We start from the raw sequence: 19647 nt of genomic DNA, 5'->3' as shown, positions 1-19647 counted from the left end.
TTGTAGATTAAATGACTGTGCTGCCATGCCAATAGTTTACATACAAACATATGAATTAGGAGCAGGAGAAGGCCACTCAGCCCCTCGAACCTGCTCCACCATTCAATAAGATCATGGCTGATTAGATTGTAATCCCGACGTCACATTCCTGCCTACCCCCGATACCCTTTCAGCCCCTTGCTTATCAAGAATCTATCTAGCTCTGCCTTAAAAATATTCAAGGACTCTGCCAAAGTCTCACAATCCTCTGAAGAAATACGATTTTTCTCATCTCTGTTTTAAATGAGCGACCCCCCCACATCCACCCTGTCAAGACCCCTCAGGATCTTATATGTTTCAATTAAGTCGCTTCTCTCTTCTAAACTCCATCAGATACAAGCCTAGTTTGCCCAACCTTACCTCATAAGACAACCAACCCATTCCAGGTATTGGTCTGGTAAACCTCTGAACTGCTTGCAACACATTTACATTCTTCCTTAAATAAGGTGACCAACACTGTACACAGTACTCCAGATGAGGTCTCACTGATGCCCTGTACAACTGAAGCACAACCTCTGTACTCTTGTATTCAATTCCTCTCACAATAAACACTAACATTCTATTAGCTTTGCTAATTACTTGCTGTACCTGTATACTAACCTTTTGCAATTCATGCACTAGGACACCCAGATCCCTCTGACTTTGAGCTTTACAATCTCTCACCATTTAGATAATATGTTTGTTTTTTAATCATACTGCCAAAATGGACAACATCACATTTTCCTACATTATACTCCATTTGTCAGATCTTTGCCCACGGATCAGATCTAAGCTCTGCAGTCCTGTCACATCCAGTCGTGAATGGTGGTGGAAAATTAAACAATTTACTGGAGGAGGAGGCTCCACAAATATCCCCATCCTCAATGATGGGGGAAACCAGGACATCAGTGCAAAAAAAAAGGTTGAAGCATTTGCAAGAATCTTCAGCCAGAAGTGCCGAGTGAATGATCCATTTCAGCCCCCCTGGAGGTTCCCAGCGTTCCAGATGTCAGTCTTTAGCCAATTCGATTCACTCCACGTGATATCAAGAAACAGCTGAAGGCACTGGATACTGCAAAGGCTATGGGCCCTGACAATATTCCGGCAATAGTACTGAAGACTTGTGCTCCAGAACTTGCCGCGCCCCTAGCCAAGCTGTTCCAGTACAGCTACAACACTGGCATTTACCCGGCTATGTGGAAAATTGCCCAGGTATGTCCTGTACTCAAAAAGCAGGACGAATCCAACCCGGCCAATTACTGCACAATCAGTCTACTCTCGATCATCAGTAAAGTAATGGAAGGGGTATCAACAGTGTAATCAAGCGGTACTTGCTTAGCAATAACCTGCTCACTGATGCCCAGTTTCGGTTCTGCCAGGGCCATTAAGCTTTTGACATCATTACAGCCTTGGTTCAAACATGGACGAAAGAGCTGAACTCCAGATGTGAGGTGAGAGTGACTGCCCTTCACATCAAGGCAGCATTTGACCGAGTGTGGCATCAAGGAGCCCTAGCAAAACTGGAGTCAATGGGAAAAATCTCTGCTGTTTGGGGTCATACCTAGCACAAAGGAAGATGGTTGTGGTTGTTGGAGGTCAGTCATCTCAGCTCCAGGACATCACTGCAGGAGTTCCTCAGGGTAGTGTCCTCGGCCCAACCATCTTCAGCTGCTTCATCAATAACCTTCCTTCCTTCATAAGGTCAGAAATGGGGATGTTTGCTGATGATTGCACAATGTTCAGCATCATTCGTGACTCCTCAGATACTGAAGCAGTCCATGTCCAAATGCAGCAAGACCTGGACAATATCCAGGCTTGGGCTGACAAGTGGTAAGTAACATTCGTGCCACACAACTGCCAGGCAATGACCATCTCCAACAGGAGAGAGTCCAACCATCACCCCTTAATGTTCAATGGCATTACCATTTCTGAATCCCCCACTATCTGGGGGTTACCATTGACCAGAACCTGAACTGGACTAGCCATATAAATACTGTAGCTACAAGAGCAGGTCAGAGGCTAGGAATCCTGTGGTAAGTAACTCACCTCCTGACTCCCCAAATCTTGTCCATCATCTACAAGGCACAAGTCAGGAGTGTGATGGAATACTCCCCACTTGCCTGGATGAGTGCAGCTCACACAACACTCTAAAAACTTGACAACATCCAGGACAAAGCAGTCCATTTGATTGACACCACATTCACAAATATTCACTCCCTCCACTACTGATGCACAGTAACAGCAGTGTGTACCAGCTACAAGATACACTATCGAAACTCACCAAGGCTCCTTAGACGGTACCTTCCAAACCTACGACCACTACCATCTAGAAGGACAAGGGCAGCAGACACATGGGAACACTACCACCTGGAAGTTCCCCTTCAAGCCACTCACCATCCTGACTTGGAAATATATCACCGTTCCTTCACTGTCACTGGGTCAAAATCCTGGAACTCTCTCCCTAACAGCACTGTGGGTGTACCTACATCACTAGGACTGCAGCGGTTCAAGAAGGCAGCTCACCACCACCTTCTCAAGGGCAATTAGGGATGGGCAATAAATGCTGACCCAGCCAGTGATGTCCACATCCCATAAATGAATAAAAAACTCACCTAACCTATTCCTTTGTAGTCTCCGTATATCCTCTTCACAATTTACTTTCCTTCTTAACTTTGTGTCATCAGCAAATTTAGCAACCATCCCATCAGTCCCTTCATCCAGATCATTTACATCAATTATAAAGAGTTGAGGCCCCAGCTCTGATGCCTGTGACACTTCACTCATCACATCCTGCCAACCAGAAAATGACCCATTTATGCCTACTCTCTGTTTCCTGTTAGCTAGTCAGTCTTCTATCCAATCCAATATGTTACCCACTACACCATGAGCTTTTATTTTCTACAATAACCTTTGATGTGGCACCTTATAAAATGTCTTCTGGAAATCTAAATACAGTACATCCACCAGTTCCCCTTTATCCACAGCACATCTTACTTCTTCAAAGAACTCCAATAAAATGGTTCAACATGATTTCCCTTTCACAAAGCCATGTTGACTCTGCCTGATTACCTTGACTTTATCTAAGTGCCTTATTATAACATCTTTAATAATAGCTTCTAAAATTTTCCCCATTATGACAGATGTTAAGCTAACTGGCCTGTAGTTTCCTGCTTTCTGTCTCCCTCCCTTTTTGAATAAAGGAGTTGCATAAGTTATTTTCCAATCTAATGGAACCTTCCCCGGATCTAGTGAATTTTGGAAAATTAAAACCATCGCATCAACTATCTCACCAACCACTTCTTTTAAGATCCTAGGATGATGTCCATCAGGACCCAAAGATTTGTCAGCCCACAGCTCCAACAATTTGCTAAGTACCACTTCCCTGGTGATTGTAATTTTCTGGAGTTCTTCCCTCCCTTCCATTTCCTGATTTACAGCCATTTCTGGGATGTTAGTTGCATCCTCTATAGTGAAGACTAATGCAAAATACCTGTTCAATTCATCTGCCATCTCCTCCTTTTCCATTATTATTTCTCAGACTCACTCTCTATAGGACCAATGTTCACTCTTACTATCTATCTTTATAATTCTAGGTCCCAGCCTACCTGTGGGGTCAGCACAGTTAAAATGATCATTTCTGTTTCCAATTTATACACTCAAACTGGAAGACATTCAATCACACAGAAGATAAAATGAACTAAAAACAGAAAATGCTGGAAAAACTCAGCAGGTCTGGCAGCATCTGTGGAGAGAGAGACAGAGTTAACGTTTCGAGTCCGTATGATTCTTCTTCAGAGCTAAAAACGTTAACTCTGTTTCTCTCTCCACAGATGCTGCCAGACCTGCTGAGTTTTTCCAGCATTTTCTGCTTTTATTTCAGATTTCCAGCATCTGCAGTATTGTACTGTTATCTTAGATAATTCTTTTTTATTAACAATTAACAATGGTCTCTCCCTCTGGACAACAGGCCCTACACTTGACACCAATTTGGAGCATAATTTCCCCAATGAGAGCACTGGCGTAACCTTTTACTGCTGATGGGATTTCTTAGGCATTAAAATAAAGAAATACTTGTTTTAATATATTCAATGTTCTCAGCTTAATTTGTGTAATTTTTGACTTAGGAAATGAAAAGGAGCATTCGGATGGTTAAATGGATTTACTGTTACTGTGTCATGGGAATTACAAAGGAATGAACTGTGTTGGTGATGCAGCCTGTGTTATGAAAATATTCATAAAAACCAATACTCCATTCGTCACTATAGGGCTCAAATAGGAAACACATTACCTCCATTCTCGGTAGGGGAACACCTCTACCTGTTTGTGGGCCTTGAAAAGAGATGATATATTTTCTAGAATTGATTCAATCAATGAATTTTTTTCCCACATACACTACAGCCTAGTCAGGTAGCTAGAGCTAAATAAAGCCTAATAAAAGAAGCTAGCATCAGCAAAACCATCATGTGCATTTTATATTGTCCCTTTAACAGAATTACATGTCTCAAGGTGTTCCACAGGAAGGGCCATCACACAAAAGTTGACATAAGGAGATATTAGGACAGGTGACTAGGAGTTTTAAAGAGCAACTTAGAGGGTTAGAGAGGCAGAGAAATTTAGGGAGGGAGTTCCAGAGCTTGGGGCTCAGACAGCTGAGGGTACAGCCACCAACACAGTCACCAATGGTGGACTGATTAAAACCTAGGGTTACTCAAGAGGCCAGAATTAAAGGAGCACAGATATTTCAGGGATTGTGGGGCTGGAGGGGATTATAGAGACAGGGAGGGGGCGAGGCCATGGAGAGATTTGTAAATAAGGATGTAGGAATTTTAAAATCGAGACACAATTTAATCGGGAGTAGGTCAGCAAGCACGGGGGTGGTAGGTGAACAGGACTTGGTGGAGTTAAGACAGGGGCAACAGAGTTTTAGACACTAGCATTACATCCATTTTAAATTACCTAATGAAATGTTGAATCATCTTAAAGGACTGTGGCAGTTCTAAGACAGTCCATGTTTTGAGGAGGTAAGAGGAGCTTTAAAACAAATTGCATTACCTATAACCATAGTTTTTGGTGAAGGGTTTGGGAAGAAAGGCTGTTTTAATCCTTTGTTGAGATTTGCTCCTATTCCATGGCTGTGTTAATCTAATGGTGTTGTATTGCTGTGAATTGTAGTGGTTTTCACTAGAAGATTTTGGAAAGACAATGTACACAGCAATGGTTCAGTAAACTGAACCTTTCAAAAAGATTCTGAGATAGTCGAAGATGAATGAATCATGAAATGAATGAGTTAAACAATGTGCCAAATCCTGATGAAGCAATGACTTTGAAATCAGATCCAGGTATTTTTATTCTGATCGTCTGATTTCCCCCCTTGTGCAGATCCAAAATAAAGGCTAACCCCAAATGTTGCAGAGGGATATGAAGCCAACTTTAATGAGTGAAATGAGGGACCAGGTGTTCCACATCACTGCTAAATCCAAGTTCAGACAACCTTGCTGCTAGATGCGACAGATAATCTTTAATCTACTTGAAAGCTGGAATCCTAGCCAGCCACCACAGTAAAGAACTCACAAACTTTTTAACTTGCTTTACTTCACCACGTTGACTTGCAAAAAGAATGATTTGTGTCCATGGTGGGTATTGGTGAGTTTTAACTGTTAAGGGGAGTCCCAATGCTATCGTAATGAGGTGTGAAGGCCTGGTTAACCACAGTGGGGTGTTCCCCAGAAAGAACAAATTTGCATTTATGTGGTGCTTTTCTATTCTCAGGATGTCCCAGGTGTTCACAACCATTACCAATGCTTCTGAAGTAAAAGTCACTGTTGTAATGTAGGGAAAAGCAGCAGCCAATTTGTGCACAGCAAGCTCTCATAAACAGCAAAGTGATAATGGCCAGCTAACTTGGTTTCAGTGACGTTGGTTGAGGGATAAATATTGGCCAGGACAGGAGACCTCAATTTAGCTTCTCAGCTGAAAGATAGCACCTCCAACACCACACTCCCTCTGTACGTTGAACAAGGTAAATATATTCAGGGATTCTTATTCATGTAAAAGGTTCTTTGGGATGTTCCGAGGTCATGAAAGGTGCAATATAAATCTTTCTCTTGATTACCCTAAACATTCTGAGTTCTCTCTGTTTACACTTGAATTGTTGACTTGGTCCGAGTAATGATCATGTTTATTTGACTTTTAGGCACCTCTTTATATGAATATATGTAAAACTGTTTAATATGGAACAAGTACCACATGAAAAGTTTCAAATGGCCTTGACTAAATGCCTGGAACATTCCTCTTCCATCTATTCAAAGCATTGATTTATTATTATTCCATTTACAACAGCAGAATAACTTTCAAAGTGATTATTTTAAAGTGAGAATCTATGAGCAGCTTTTATACACCAGATCCTATCAGGCACATCACTACCTCTGGAAATTTATTACAACTGACATCAGACTAATTGGCCTATAGTTCCCTGGTTAATTTCCTTTCTAGCACAGGGCTGTACTTTAGTATCATTCCCATTTCTAAAGGTTTTTGGGTAACTATAGTCAGCGTCACTGCAGTTTGATCCCCAACTATCTTCAGTGCTCTTTATCTATTTATCCATTCATTCATCTGCTTTCTCTTTGCCTTTTCAGTTTTACTCTACCACGTCCTCTCAGTTCCACTTCATCTCTGTCACTCTTTCTCACGTAAACTTTTTCTCTGCCACTCCAACTCATTCTAGGTCCTCTCATCCTCTTACTCATTCTCAGCCTCTCATTATTTCACATTCTCTGAGACTTTCCCTCCTTAGCTTCTACTATTTCTCTTCCTGCTTCTCTTCCATCTGTTGCCTGTCTCTGTCTCTTTCTTAAAAGCAACACTTTAATTTTCCTTTCAACTCTACCTCAAAGAATCCACAGTCCATGTTTTCCCTTGTGTTGATCTCTGCAAAAGCAAATGTAGAATGACCTCAGGGGTGCCAGTGGTCTCTCACTGGGAATTTTATTCAGAGAGTATTTGTACCTGTGGAACACTGAGTCATAGGTCCAGATGTTTGCTGGGAGTTGTAACTACTCTCTCCAGCTGATAGAGTGAAATCTCTGGGTGACCATGAACTCAAACCCCAGTCTTCTCAAAATAATGCAGACCCCGGATATAGATCATTCTTAGACACATTGTAAAAGTCTCACAATGTAAATAAGTTTGTTCACTTTCTTGTTTTTTTATAAACCACACTTCCATCCTAAGTTTCTCAGGTAATATTTCAGTCATAGTTGGAAAAACATACATTTGAGCAAGTTGCATGGTAACACTTTTTGTTGGTAATTGGTGCTGATTTCCTCCTCTCTGATTGGTAGTTTTTATTGAACTTCACCACCAGTGGTTTTCACTCAAGCTTCACTGATTGGTCTTCAATCTCTCTAGCTCTGATTTTTTGGGGGGGTTCAACAATTTGACATTTAAGCCAATTAAATACAAGAGTCACCCAGGAATTTGCACAAATCTATATATGCCTAAAATATGAATGATGAAACTCATACATTTTATAGATACTTTCACAATGTAAATTTACATATCTAATCAGATTCATTAAAATCAATCTGATTGACAACCTACACTCAATTACAATATTGTTCCATTTTGTTTCCCTGTACTGTTAACTTCTCTAAATCTGAAAAAACTTTGTTTTCGAAATATCCTTTGTCATATATATTTCTCTGAGACAATCTCACTGTCAAGTCTTCATTATTATTATCTTGTATTCTCCAGTATTATTGTAGGTTTAGTTTTTGCCTTATCCTCATCTCTTATATCTCAGTAGCTTGGCAATATTAACTAATTTTTAAAAAATTATTTCATGGGATGTTGGAAATGGTCATTTCCTGGCACTTGTGTGGCGTAAATGTTACTTGTCCAGGTCTTGCTGCATTTGGACATGGGCTGCTTCAGTATTGGAGTCGCCGTGAATGGTGCTGAACATTGTGCAATCATCAGTGAACATCCCCACTTCTGACCTTATGATGGAGAGAAGATCATTGATGAAGCAGCTGAAGATGGTTGGGCCGAGGACACTACCCTGAGGAACTCCTGCAGTGATGTCCTGGAGCTGAGATGACTGACCTCCAACAACCACAACCATCTTCCTTTGTGCTAGGTATGACTCCAACCAGCAGAGAGTTTTCCCCCTGATTCCCATTGACTCTAGTTTTGCTAGAGCTCCTTGATCACACTCGGTCAAATGCTGCCTTGATGTGAAGGGCAGTCACTCTCACCTCACCTCAGGAGCTCAGCTCTTCTGTTCATGTTTGAACCAAGGCTGTAATGAGGTCAGGAGCTGAGTGGTCTGGCAGTACCCAAACTGGGCGTCAGTGAGTAGGCTATTGCTGTGTAAGTGCTGCTCAATAACACCGTCGACAACACCTTCCATCACTTTACTGATGATGGAGAGCAGACTGAGAGGGCAGTAATTGGCCGGGTTGGATTTGTCCTGCTTTTTGTGTACAGAACATACCTGGGCAATTTTCTACATAGCCGGGTAGATGCCAGTGTTGTAGCTGTACTGGAACAGCTTGGCTAGGGGCGCGGCAAGTTCTGGAGCACAAGTCTTCAGTACTATTGCCAGGATATTGTCAGGGCCCATAGCCTTTGCAGTATCCAGTGCCTTCACCCATTTCTTGATATCACGTGGACTGAATCAAATTGGCTGAAGACTGGCATCTATGATGCTGGGTTCTCTGGAGGAGGCTGAAATGGATCATCCACTCAGCACTTCTAGCTGAAGATTGTAGCAAATGCATGTGTCTTGTCTTTTGCACTTATGTGCTGGACTCCTCCATCACCTTCACAGAAAAATCAGTGGCATCGTCAGACGGAGCCAATTCTTGTAGCTATGCTGCCCTCTGCTGGTAAAGTTATTTGCTGCCTGCAGATATTTCACTGTGCCAGCACAGTGTTAATGGACTTATATAAAAGCAAAGAACTGCGGATGCTGGAAATCCAAAACAAAAACAGAAATACTTGGAAAAACTCAGCAGGTCTGGCAGCATATATGAAGAGGAACACAGTTAACGTTTCGAGTCCTCATGACCCTTCAACAGAACTAAGTAAAAATAGGAAAGGGGTGAAATATAAGCTGGTTTAAAGGAGGGGGGGGGGGGGGTGTTGGGACAAGTAGAGCTGGATAGAGGGCCAGTGATAGGTGGAGATAACCAAAAGATGTCACAGACAAAAGGACAAAGAGGTGTTGAAGGTGGTGATATTATGTAAGGAATGTGCTAATTAAGGGTAGAAAGCAGGACAAACAAGGTACAGATAGCCCTAGTGGGGCAGGATGAAGGAATGCTAAAAAGGCTAAACATTTAAAAATAATGGAAATAGGTGGGAGAAGAAAAATCTGTATGAATTATTGTAAAAAACAAAGAGGGGGAAAAACGGAAAGGGGGTGGGGATGGAGGAGAGAAATGTCAACTGTGCTCTTCTCCACCGATGCTGCCAGACCTGTTGAGTTTTTCCAGGTATTTCTGTTTTTGTTAATGGACTTATGCCCTGTTCACTGACACTGCTGTGTTGGAAATTGCCTGGTTGGTTATCTCTGCAGCATGTTTGCAAATACAGGTCACACAAAGTCTGAACAAAGGACTACGGAGCCAAAATACATAGCCCCAACCCCATGCATCAGTGATTGTCAACAATTGTTGTGCAATGGAAAGCTGTAAACATACATTTTACATCTGCATTGCTGTCATATTTACAGTAAAGGCAAAGTAAGCTCATGATGGGCCCATCCTATTGCTTGGTAGCACCCTAGCCTCAAGCAGACGATCTTGGGTTCAGCCCAAAGACTGCAGAGTATAACTCAGACTGACATTTGCTTCCTTTTCTGCACCCATGCCTCAGCTAATCTGCTGCTGAAACCCTCATCCACTCCTTTGTTACCTCAAGACTGCATTATTCCACTACTCGTCTGGCCAGCTTCACACTAAAACTCTGCTGCTGTATCCGAAATCACATCAAGCTTCATTCACCTATCACCATCTATGCTCGCTGACCTACATTGGTTCCTGATCTAGCAACACCTCTATTTTAAAATCACTTCATGGCTTTACCCCTTTCCCTTAAATCTCCTCCAGCCCTACAATCCTCCAATTATGGCTTTCTGCACATCCCCAATTTGTATTGCTCCATCATCAGTGGTTATGCTTTCAGCTGCCTGGACCCTAAAATCTGGAATTCTCTCCCTAAACCTCTTCACCTCTCTTTCCTCCATAAAAGCATTCCTTAAAGCCTGCAGTATAGACCAAGCCTTTTGCCATTTGTCTCAACATCCAATTTTATTTGGGAACTTTGTAAAGCCCTTTGAGACTATATAACTGCACATTGTTGATAGTTTCATATTTAGAGGGAGTGCTGCACTGCCAGTGGTGCAGTTTTTTAGAGAGGTTAAACTTAGGCCCTCTCTGCTCTCAGGTAGGTTTAAAACGATCTGATTACACTATTTTGAAGATGTGTACTGGAGTTCTCCCGTGTTCTAACCAACATTTATTCTTCAACCAACGCCTAAAACAGATTGGCTGCTTGTTTTTTCATTGCTGTTTGCGGGAGCTTGCTGTGCTGTGTTTCCTACTTTACACTACAATGAATTACACTTCATTAACTGTAAAGCGCTTTAGGACATCCTGAGATTGTGAAAGTTGCTGTGTAAACGCAATCACTCTTGCATGCAAAGTCTTGCATTCATGTAGCATCTTTTACACGCTTTACAGCCAATTTTGAAGTGTAATCACTGTCGTAATGAAATATTTAAAATTGATATGCATGTTATTTTATCCCTGCATAAAATAATTTCTTCACCGTGACACAAGACAATGCATTAATACCAAAGATCAGGAAAAGGTTAAAAATTCCATAATGGGAACAAATGATTGAACTTTCTCTCAACACTTGCAGCTTTTTTTTCACAAAGTGTTGTTTTGAAGCAAGCAGAATGACATCTCCCATGAATTGAAACTCTTACCCATGTAAAAGGTACTAATGGAACAATATGGTACAAAATTAAAAATGAACAGAAACCACATGGGATGTGCACTGTTCTCATTGCCAAACCATTACATCAGGCTAAAATGAAGTCAAATTTATTTATAATTACAGTAATTACACAAGCAAAAAATGTGGCAAGCTACTGAATGTATAATTACCTAGAAAGCAATGAGGATGGAGTCTGTCCATAACGGATGAAATTTGTCCTAGTGCACACCAATAATCAAACACATGGAGAGAAACTAGAAACTTTTGTCCACTGTACGTCAATTATAGAAACAGAAATCAATTCTGAACTTGGACACTAAGCATTAGTTGAGACAGGACCTTAATACCAAAGAAAATTACCGATTATGTCACAGGTGTTAATGCTGAGATAGTAGTTCTTTTCCTTTTAAAGGGGATATTTGAAGTGTCAGATTAGAGGGAATGGGACTGTTTTTCTCAGTCAGTTATGACAGGATGCAATATCCCACAAAATGGGGTGCAAAGAAGACACGCTCAAATTTTGGGATACAGACCTTTTGGAACAGAAGCTACCCATATCTCGCACACAACCGATTTCAATGCAGTAATCTATGTAGCCCCTGCATGCCACATCTTAAATGCACAAGTTTTTGGCAATGTTTATTCAAATAAATCATTATTTGCTTTATTTTTTTCTAACAATCAGCAATACATCGTGACAGTATTTTGACATGAAGTATGTTAGCATGCGGCAGGCACTGACTTTATTCGGTCCTTTCCTGTAAAGCAGGAAACAGTACTGCTTTCTTTATACATAGCATTTATTGCTGTTCAGGCTGCTAATGTTCTCAAACAGATCATGTTGTTTACAACACTATGCTCTCACACTTCTATGTATCAGTAACGTATGCCACTTAACACAAGTCATACTGTTGTTTCCAAATGAAAACTGGCAATTGTCTGATTAATGATCCTCAAATTTATGACTTCAAGCTCTGAATGCCATTGATAAAGTCAAGCCAGTAAAATATATAATTCTAAAATGAGTTTTTAAAATGTAAAAGTTATTTAAAAAGTATATAACAAGTAGGAATTAAATCTGTTTATTTCAGTTCTCAGCCTTTCAAATCCCAAGTCATTGCTTGGAAGTGTTACCCATGTCATGAATACTCCAGAACATTTAAGTGACTGAATAATAGGGCGAGTTTTGTGAATGTTTCGCTCTATACCTCCACCTGGTTAGCACACGAGTACTGGGTTCAACTTAAATACTCCTGGTGGGTATTTTCACCAGATGGCAGTGTTCGTCCAAATGGGAGACTAGGCTGTCAGCTGCTGATAAATAATTCTTCAAGGGAAAAAAGAGCAGCAATTCGGTGTGTGACTGCGGTATGTCAGACACAGACCTTGTTTATAACAGTTTTGCATTAATTATGAAAAAAATATTTTTAAAGCAAATGGTTTGCTCACTTCTGCAGGTTTAGACAAAAAGGCTAGTCTAGTTCACTTAGCTCTTTGCATTTTCTATTGCCAGCACCCAGTTGCTCCAAAAATCCCAGCTAGTGGCAATTACAACAAAACCATGGAAGACAGGTCACTTTTATTATATTTTATCTTTGCTAATGTAAAGCAATGAAAACTAAACTGAGGAAAGCACGCATTTTTCATTTGGTGCTCTCCAGAATTTGGGTGCAATGAAAGAGACGAAACTCAAATATATGTCATGATCAGGTGAAAGACCTAACACCGTGGAAAATTGCGGAGACAATGGCAAAGCAATAAAGGGTTAAGTACACTCCCACACTGCAGTCTTGGTTTTTCTTTTAGTAAATGCCACTCAAACATACAGCCGTAGTGAGCAGTCAGATGAAAAGTCCACTGCTTCTCCTAGTTGCCAACTTGAGGAGGCCCTTCAGGGATGAGTGAGGTAAAGAAGGTGGTGATGAATGACCATGCAGAAGCCATGAAGCCAGGTGGCTCTGTCCCTGCTGTGCTTTCTGTGGTATCATCTGCACTGTCGCCACTTTCACCGCTTTCTCCACTGTCGTCATCCAGGCCTTCATCCATTAGCTGTTCCTAAAAATACAAATTAGAATCCATTACACAGTGTACATCCCAACAGTGCTTACCCATACCACCAGTCAGTCTTGGGGCACTCAGTGGTATATCTGCACACCCAATGTATCACGCTAGGCAAAATTGTTGTTGGAAATGGATTAATAGCACTACTGCAGTTTGAGGGTACTAACAAGATATATAAAAATTGTATTAGAAATAATTAAATGAGAGAGAGCACTGTGTGCTGTAGGGGTATCGTTGAGAGATTTCTTTCCCAATTTTAAATATCAGGCTGAATTCAGCATTCACTTTGTGATTACTCACTGCTTCTCTGCTCAACCTGATAAACACAACTTTCTTTTTTAAAAAAAGAACAGCCTTGTATAGGCCCCATAAAGTTCTGGGTGTTTTCCCTTCTTTGAGCTTTTCAATCAAACTGTCAAGGACTGAGTCAGCTTCTCTGTGCCATGAGGTGGACCACTCGGTTGAAAAGACTCAAGCCCAAAATTTAGATATTAACCACTGCCTTTAGGAGTTAAAATTTCTAAAACATTTATAATTCCTTATCGAGATCTCTTCATGCACAAGTCCAAATTTACCCATGGAGGGTTTCCACTCATTCTTACATATTTGAGGTGAAGACAGAGCAATGGCTCAAAACACACAACAGGCATTTTTGTGGATTATGGCCCAACAAAGATTATGGAGAACCACCTTCCTGATCCCCATCTTGTTTCCTTATCTTTGTATGTTTCAGTTTTCTCATTTTTGCTTCCAGTCAACAGCAGCTGCTTTAGGCATATCTTTTGTTTCTTTTCCAACCCCCTTCACCAGTACCTTTGGCTCTGGAAGGCTAACTTTTCAGTCATTCAATCTCTCCCTATCTTCTACCTTTTTGTCCTCGTCCCAGCCAACCCTTGCTCAAAATCTAATACAGCGCTAACTTTTCCCAGATCTGATGAAAGGTCACAGAGCTGACACGTTAACTCTATTTCTCTCTCCACAGATGCTGCCTGACCTGCTGAGTATTTGCAGCATTCTCTGTTTGTTTGTATTTTATCCTCGGCTCAAAGCTCTGGTTATCGTCTGCAGTGTTTGGCGAGTGTGGATATGGCTCTGCCAGTGCTTTTGTTCACAGCTCGCACCCACTGTAAGAGTGACCTACGTCAGTAAGATCAAACATTCAACTTGGACAGCTGGGGAGGGGTCCAAGGTAACCAGTGTGCCTATAATACCTAGAAACTAGCCCCCAGTACGCACGGTTAAATAGATGGTAAAATGGTTAGACTCCATCAATCACCGCACTGAGACCCAGACTCACTGGAGTGAGTTCAAACTCACCATTTCATGCACTTCAAGGGCATTGTCCTCCTGTCCTTCCTGGTTGAACTCCACAGGTTGATTTGCTGGCCGCTGATTCTGTACATCTTGTCTGAATGGAAACCATCCAGCTTGATGCCTAGGATTTTTCAATGAACAAAGCAGCAATCAGGCATGGTTTACGCTTTAAGCCACACTAAGCTACAAGTTTTTAAAAAGCAAATGAAGAAGAGAGTAAGGAATTCCCTGCTCCTGCAATAGTTAAAGTGCCTTTTTACTACTGGCCAACTGGATCTAAAAAAGGAACTAAAATTCTGCTAATCAGTAGATAGTCAGTGATCTTGTGACTGAAAAGACTGCTGACAGCCTGTTCTTTATTGGCACAGCAGGTGAAAAGAAAGGTCTGCTCTATAATAAAAGGAAAATTGAAGCCTCTGTGAATTGATTTAATTCTATAGTGGCGAAAGAATACTGCTGGTACTGAAGGATGTGGAGCAGACCAATAGCTTGTCCTACCCCACCATAAACACATTAGACTGCTCCAGCAAAGAACGTTCAATTGGTATGTAGATCGGATCACCTCTTCTCACATCAGGCAAGTGAGGGAGCACACTGTGCGACAACTGGCTGGGGGTCACCGATAAAGAAGCTTGCGTGGCTATTTTCAAAAAAGTACAATCGACGTGAGAAACTGCTGCAAAATGGACTTAAAGAGCCTGTTTCAAACACACCATATAAATGGCACGACTAAGTCTGTAACATCCACAATTAGGATTAAGCCCAATGCTCCTCCTCTCCATCTATCATTGCTATTGCCCAGAGAGGAAGTTAGCTGTGCACTTAATGCATTCCAGATTGCAGCACAAGAGCGTGCATGCAGTGGGACAAGCTGGATTGATTTTCCCCCACTGTAAAGGAGGGCTCCAAACTATTGCAGCATAAAAACTCAGGTGTTCCAATCAACTCACAGTTCCCTTTACAGCTCAGTCTCAGCACCATAACCTACTCAATGCTTTGGTGTGTTAGCTGCTCAATCTTGTCAGACAATATCAGATCCACTGCTGTAGAAAGTACACCAGGAATAGGGATAGGCCCAAATCATTCCACAGCGGAAGAAAGCTTCCCATTGATTCACATTTGAGTTTAGAAAAATCTTCCTCACTCATCGAATACTGGTGCTTAACTACCCAGTTACACAAAGCAAATCTGAAGCTTGCAAGATTGCGATGTACCAGAGGCACAGGCTTCAGCCTTTGCATATAGTTCAGCGTCCGTACGCCAAAAGGACATGATCCAAAAGTAGGGTTGGAGGAGAGGCCAACAATAGGACACTCTGAACTGTCACATTTACCATATTGCAAATGTACATTTGTTCTTTTAAAAGAGACAACAGCATAATAACTGATAAAAGTGAGAATTTAAACATATGCCGATAAAAAGGTCCAAGTAAAGGCTTCATAGAGGTGGAGCTGGGGTGAGGGTGGGGGTGAGGCATGGCGGTTACACATCATGCAGAGGGTGAAGGCCCGTTGCACAGTTGTCACTAAGATTTTTGAGAAGTGTAATAGTGGAATTTCCAATGCCGACAATGCACCTCCATGCGATAAATTAATTGCTTCAAAGCAATAAGGAGCCCGAGAATAATTCTTTTGAATTATTGTTAGAGCAGCAATGCTCATCGACTTTGATTGTGAAATGAAGATAGCAGCACTTTAGAAACAGATACAAATTATTCCATGTTCTGAGATTGTGGAGGGAAACAGACTGTATATCTTGGCCCATGATGTATTAAAATGTTTCAGTTTTCTCTAGTGAATCATGATTGAGTAAATTAAGAGAACAAACTTAGAGATGACTTTACAATTTGACTGGGGTCCTTTTATTAAAGTGCAGAGAATGTGTCTCACAATAGTTAACACAGATTCCATACAAGGCAGTCACACAGCCTGGTTTCTGAAAGTAACATAGGAAAAAGGCAACTGAACGTCAAACCTTTCCAACTCAATAAGCATTTTTCAAATGTGACAATTGTCTCATTCATCAAAACAGCTTTGGTGCCAAAAAGAATTTAACATCATGAGCTACTACAATAACAATCATAAAACGTGACCAGACAGGAAAGCTTCACGATGAAAAAAGTATTGTGTTAAAAAAAGGTATTCTTTGTTTCAGCAAAATTTCACTCATCTCACCAAAAGTTACAGACTGAATTGTGAAATTTAGTCAAGTGTTATCACAGGTAGTTCACAAGGGGACATCAGTGAAGTATTACAGGGTCAAAGGAGTAGAATATTCTGTGTCCTGATAATAAACAAACCATTCTATTGAATGCCTATCGAGCAGGAAACACAACAGTTCAGGATTAGAAGTGCTGTAACAATCTATGTTTCAATGGTCAAAAGTGATAGCGAAGCCCAGACCAGCACAATCAGCCATTTTCATTCATGCTGAAACCAGGCTTTGCAATCACCTAGAAACAGCTTCAAACTGTGCCATTGTGCAGCATTAGGACTGATGAGGTTATCCAGAAACAATGTGAAAAGTCCATTGTGTCAGCTTATAGCAGATCATAAACCCTTACTTCACGAATATACATATGAACATGTGAATTAAGAGCAGGAGTAGGCCATTCAGCCCCTCAAGCCTGCCCTGCCATTTGATAAGATCACAGTTGATCTGATTGTGGCCTCTTCTTTCCTGTCTACCCCCATACCCTTTGACTCCCTTGTCAGTCAAGAATCTAGCTCAGCCTTCCACCCAGGTGCTTAAGAGCGGAAGCAAGAGCAACATGGGACTCAGCTCACCAGGTAAGTGAAAAAACAATATGATAAGACGGTAAGATTATACACGGCACATTGTGTTTGAATGAACACACTGTGCTGCAGCCAAGGTTATGGAAGAGAGAATGAAAAGTGAATTCACCCTTGTTACTTGTGTCATAGAAACAGAGTAGGCTATTCAAGTCCCTTCAACCATTCAGTTAAATAATGGCTGACCTGTACAACTCCATTTATCCATCTTTGCCCCGTATCCTTCTGTACTCTTACCAAATACCTGTCCATCTGATGCTCGAAAATGTCAATTCACCGTCAGCATTTTGGGGAGGGAATTCCAGGTTTTTACTCCCTTTTGCATGGGAAGGTGACTGTTTGTAAGGAGGCAGTGACAAGTGGCATGATAATAAAATAAATTTAAAAACTCACTCTTGACCCCCCCCCCCCTCCACCCCCCCCCACTTTCCTTCCTTGCAATCTACTACCCGCATCTCCAACTTCCCTTTCCTCACTGATGTTCCTGGATGTGATTTTTACCCATTTCTCTTGTAACTCCATTTGAACCCTTGCTGATCTGATATATAGTCTCGGGTGGGCCACCATTTCCTTCATCCAAATGCTGAGAAGACTGAAGCCATGATCTTTAGCCACTATGACAAACTCTGTACCCCTGCCACTTCCTCCTTGACTACCTGCCTCAGACTGAACTAGTCTATTCACAAGTTTGCATCCTGTCAAGCCACCTACTTCCAGCTGCATTAATCTGCTCACCTCTGCCAGTCCCTCCTTGTCACCTCAGATTCCACTATTGCAATACTTTCTAGGCATTCATCCAAAACCCTGCCCATATCTAACCCATACAAACACCTGCTTGTCCATTTTGCTAACTTTTGACCTACAGTGGTAGCTAAGCCTAGCTCCTGTTGCCACCCACCAAAATCACCACCCCGCCCCCCTCTACATGCAGCCCTACAACTGCCCTCCACTGAATGGTCACCACTTGTGCATCTCCAACCACTCTCCTTGGCCTCATCATTTCCCCTCTCAATCTTTAACTCCCTCCTGAAAACCGATCTCTCTGCTATTATCTCCTTTGCTTTTATTTTTTCCTCAGCAATTGGATCACGAAAGTCCTTCAAAGCAGGGAACCTGCCAGATCTAGCCTACATGCATGATTAATTCCCAAACTACACGGCTGACTCTTAATGCTCCCAAGGCAACTAAGGGTGAATAATAAATGCTGCCTTGCTGGTGTTTCCCATATCTCGACTGTGATTAAAAGTAATTTCAATGCTTGTGCTCAAGATACAAACATTTGTATATTCATAGTATCTTCCAACATGCTGATAATATCCCAAAGCGCTTCACAAACCAAAATCAATTGTTTTTGGAAATGCATGAACTGCAGTCAAACCTATTGCAGAACAGGTTGTGCACGTCATGCAGATGCCCAAAAATACTTGATGTAAACTGCAGAGATACTAAAACAGAGATGCTGCAACCAAGTGGAGGATAAGGCAGCTGGAGCTGTGACCGAGATGTCAGAAGCTGTGATTGAAAACCTTGAATCCAAAAACAGTGCCTATATACACAAAAGTCACTGAATGTCCACAATAAAAAAAAAATCTTTACAAAAGCTTAAGAATGATAAAGATGCATATTATAATGAAATCATATACAAAACAACCAACAAAACTTATTTTCCACTGGACAAGGAGAGAAAGTGCTACCAGAAGAGCTGGTATCTAAACCTGTTGATGACCCAGATAGGAGGTTTTGCATAGAATTTTAGCACTAGGATTGGACCAAAGTTTGGTTTTATGGAACTCTTCTATATCACATTCCAATTAATTCCAAGTAAGGCAATACTTCAATCGTACGGTATGATCGAACAACATTTCTTTTAAAGAAACTTTTACTTGAAATAAATACTCAGGGTGATGTTTGTGATCCAGTCTTTGTTGAAAACAGATGGCATTTTGCAAGTATTACTAGGTGTGTGATCACTGTTTTAAAGTTGTTAAATATTTCTAGCCCTGCCTGCCTGCTATATCCAGATTTACTTGAAAAACTCATTTACCAGCATCCTGATAAATCTCCTCTGCACCCTCTCCAGTGCAATCACATCCCTCCTATGATGTGGTGACCAGAACTGCATGCAGTACTCTAGTTGTGGCCTAACCAGCGTTTTATACTGTCCCAGCATAACTTCCCTGCTCTTATATTCTATGCCTCAGCTAATAAAGGCCAGTATCCCATATGCCTTCTTAACTACCTTCTCTACCTGCCCTGGTGCACTCAGGGATCTGTGGATAGGCACACCAAGGTCCCTCTGATTTCCAGGGTCCTACCATTCATAGTATAATCCCTTGCCTTGTTAGCCCTCCCCAAGTGCATTACCTCACATTTTTCTGCGTTGAATTCCATTTGCCACTGCTCTGCCCACCTGACCAGTCCATTGATATCCTCCTGCAGTTTAAGGCTATCC

At 41.4% G+C, this 19647-nt stretch overlaps 1 protein-coding gene across 1 annotated transcript in view; it reads right to left on the bottom strand.

Moving 5' to 3' along the window:
- Window positions 1–11670: 11670 nt before the first annotated feature.
- The window catches only part of herpud2 (HERPUD family member 2), a 59083-nt gene continuing 51106 nt past the window's right edge, over window positions 11671–19647 (bottom strand). The window contains exons 7-8 of the mRNA XM_041189986.1: window positions 14407–14524; window positions 11671–13083 (exon numbers count right to left, since the gene is read on the bottom strand). Of these exons, the coding sequence (XP_041045920.1) occupies window positions 12895–13083; window positions 14407–14524 (307 nt within the window). The 3' untranslated portion in view covers window positions 11671–12894. The remainder of the gene's footprint in view (window positions 13084–14406; window positions 14525–19647) is intronic.

The sequence above is a fragment of the Carcharodon carcharias genome, chromosome 6 (genome assembly GCF_017639515.1).
Source record: "Carcharodon carcharias isolate sCarCar2 chromosome 6, sCarCar2.pri, whole genome shotgun sequence".
In the NCBI taxonomy this organism is placed as follows: domain Eukaryota; kingdom Metazoa; phylum Chordata; class Chondrichthyes; order Lamniformes; family Lamnidae; genus Carcharodon; species Carcharodon carcharias.
Note: the sequence above shows the minus strand (reverse complement) of the source record. Positions and strands in the feature narration are given on the sequence as shown.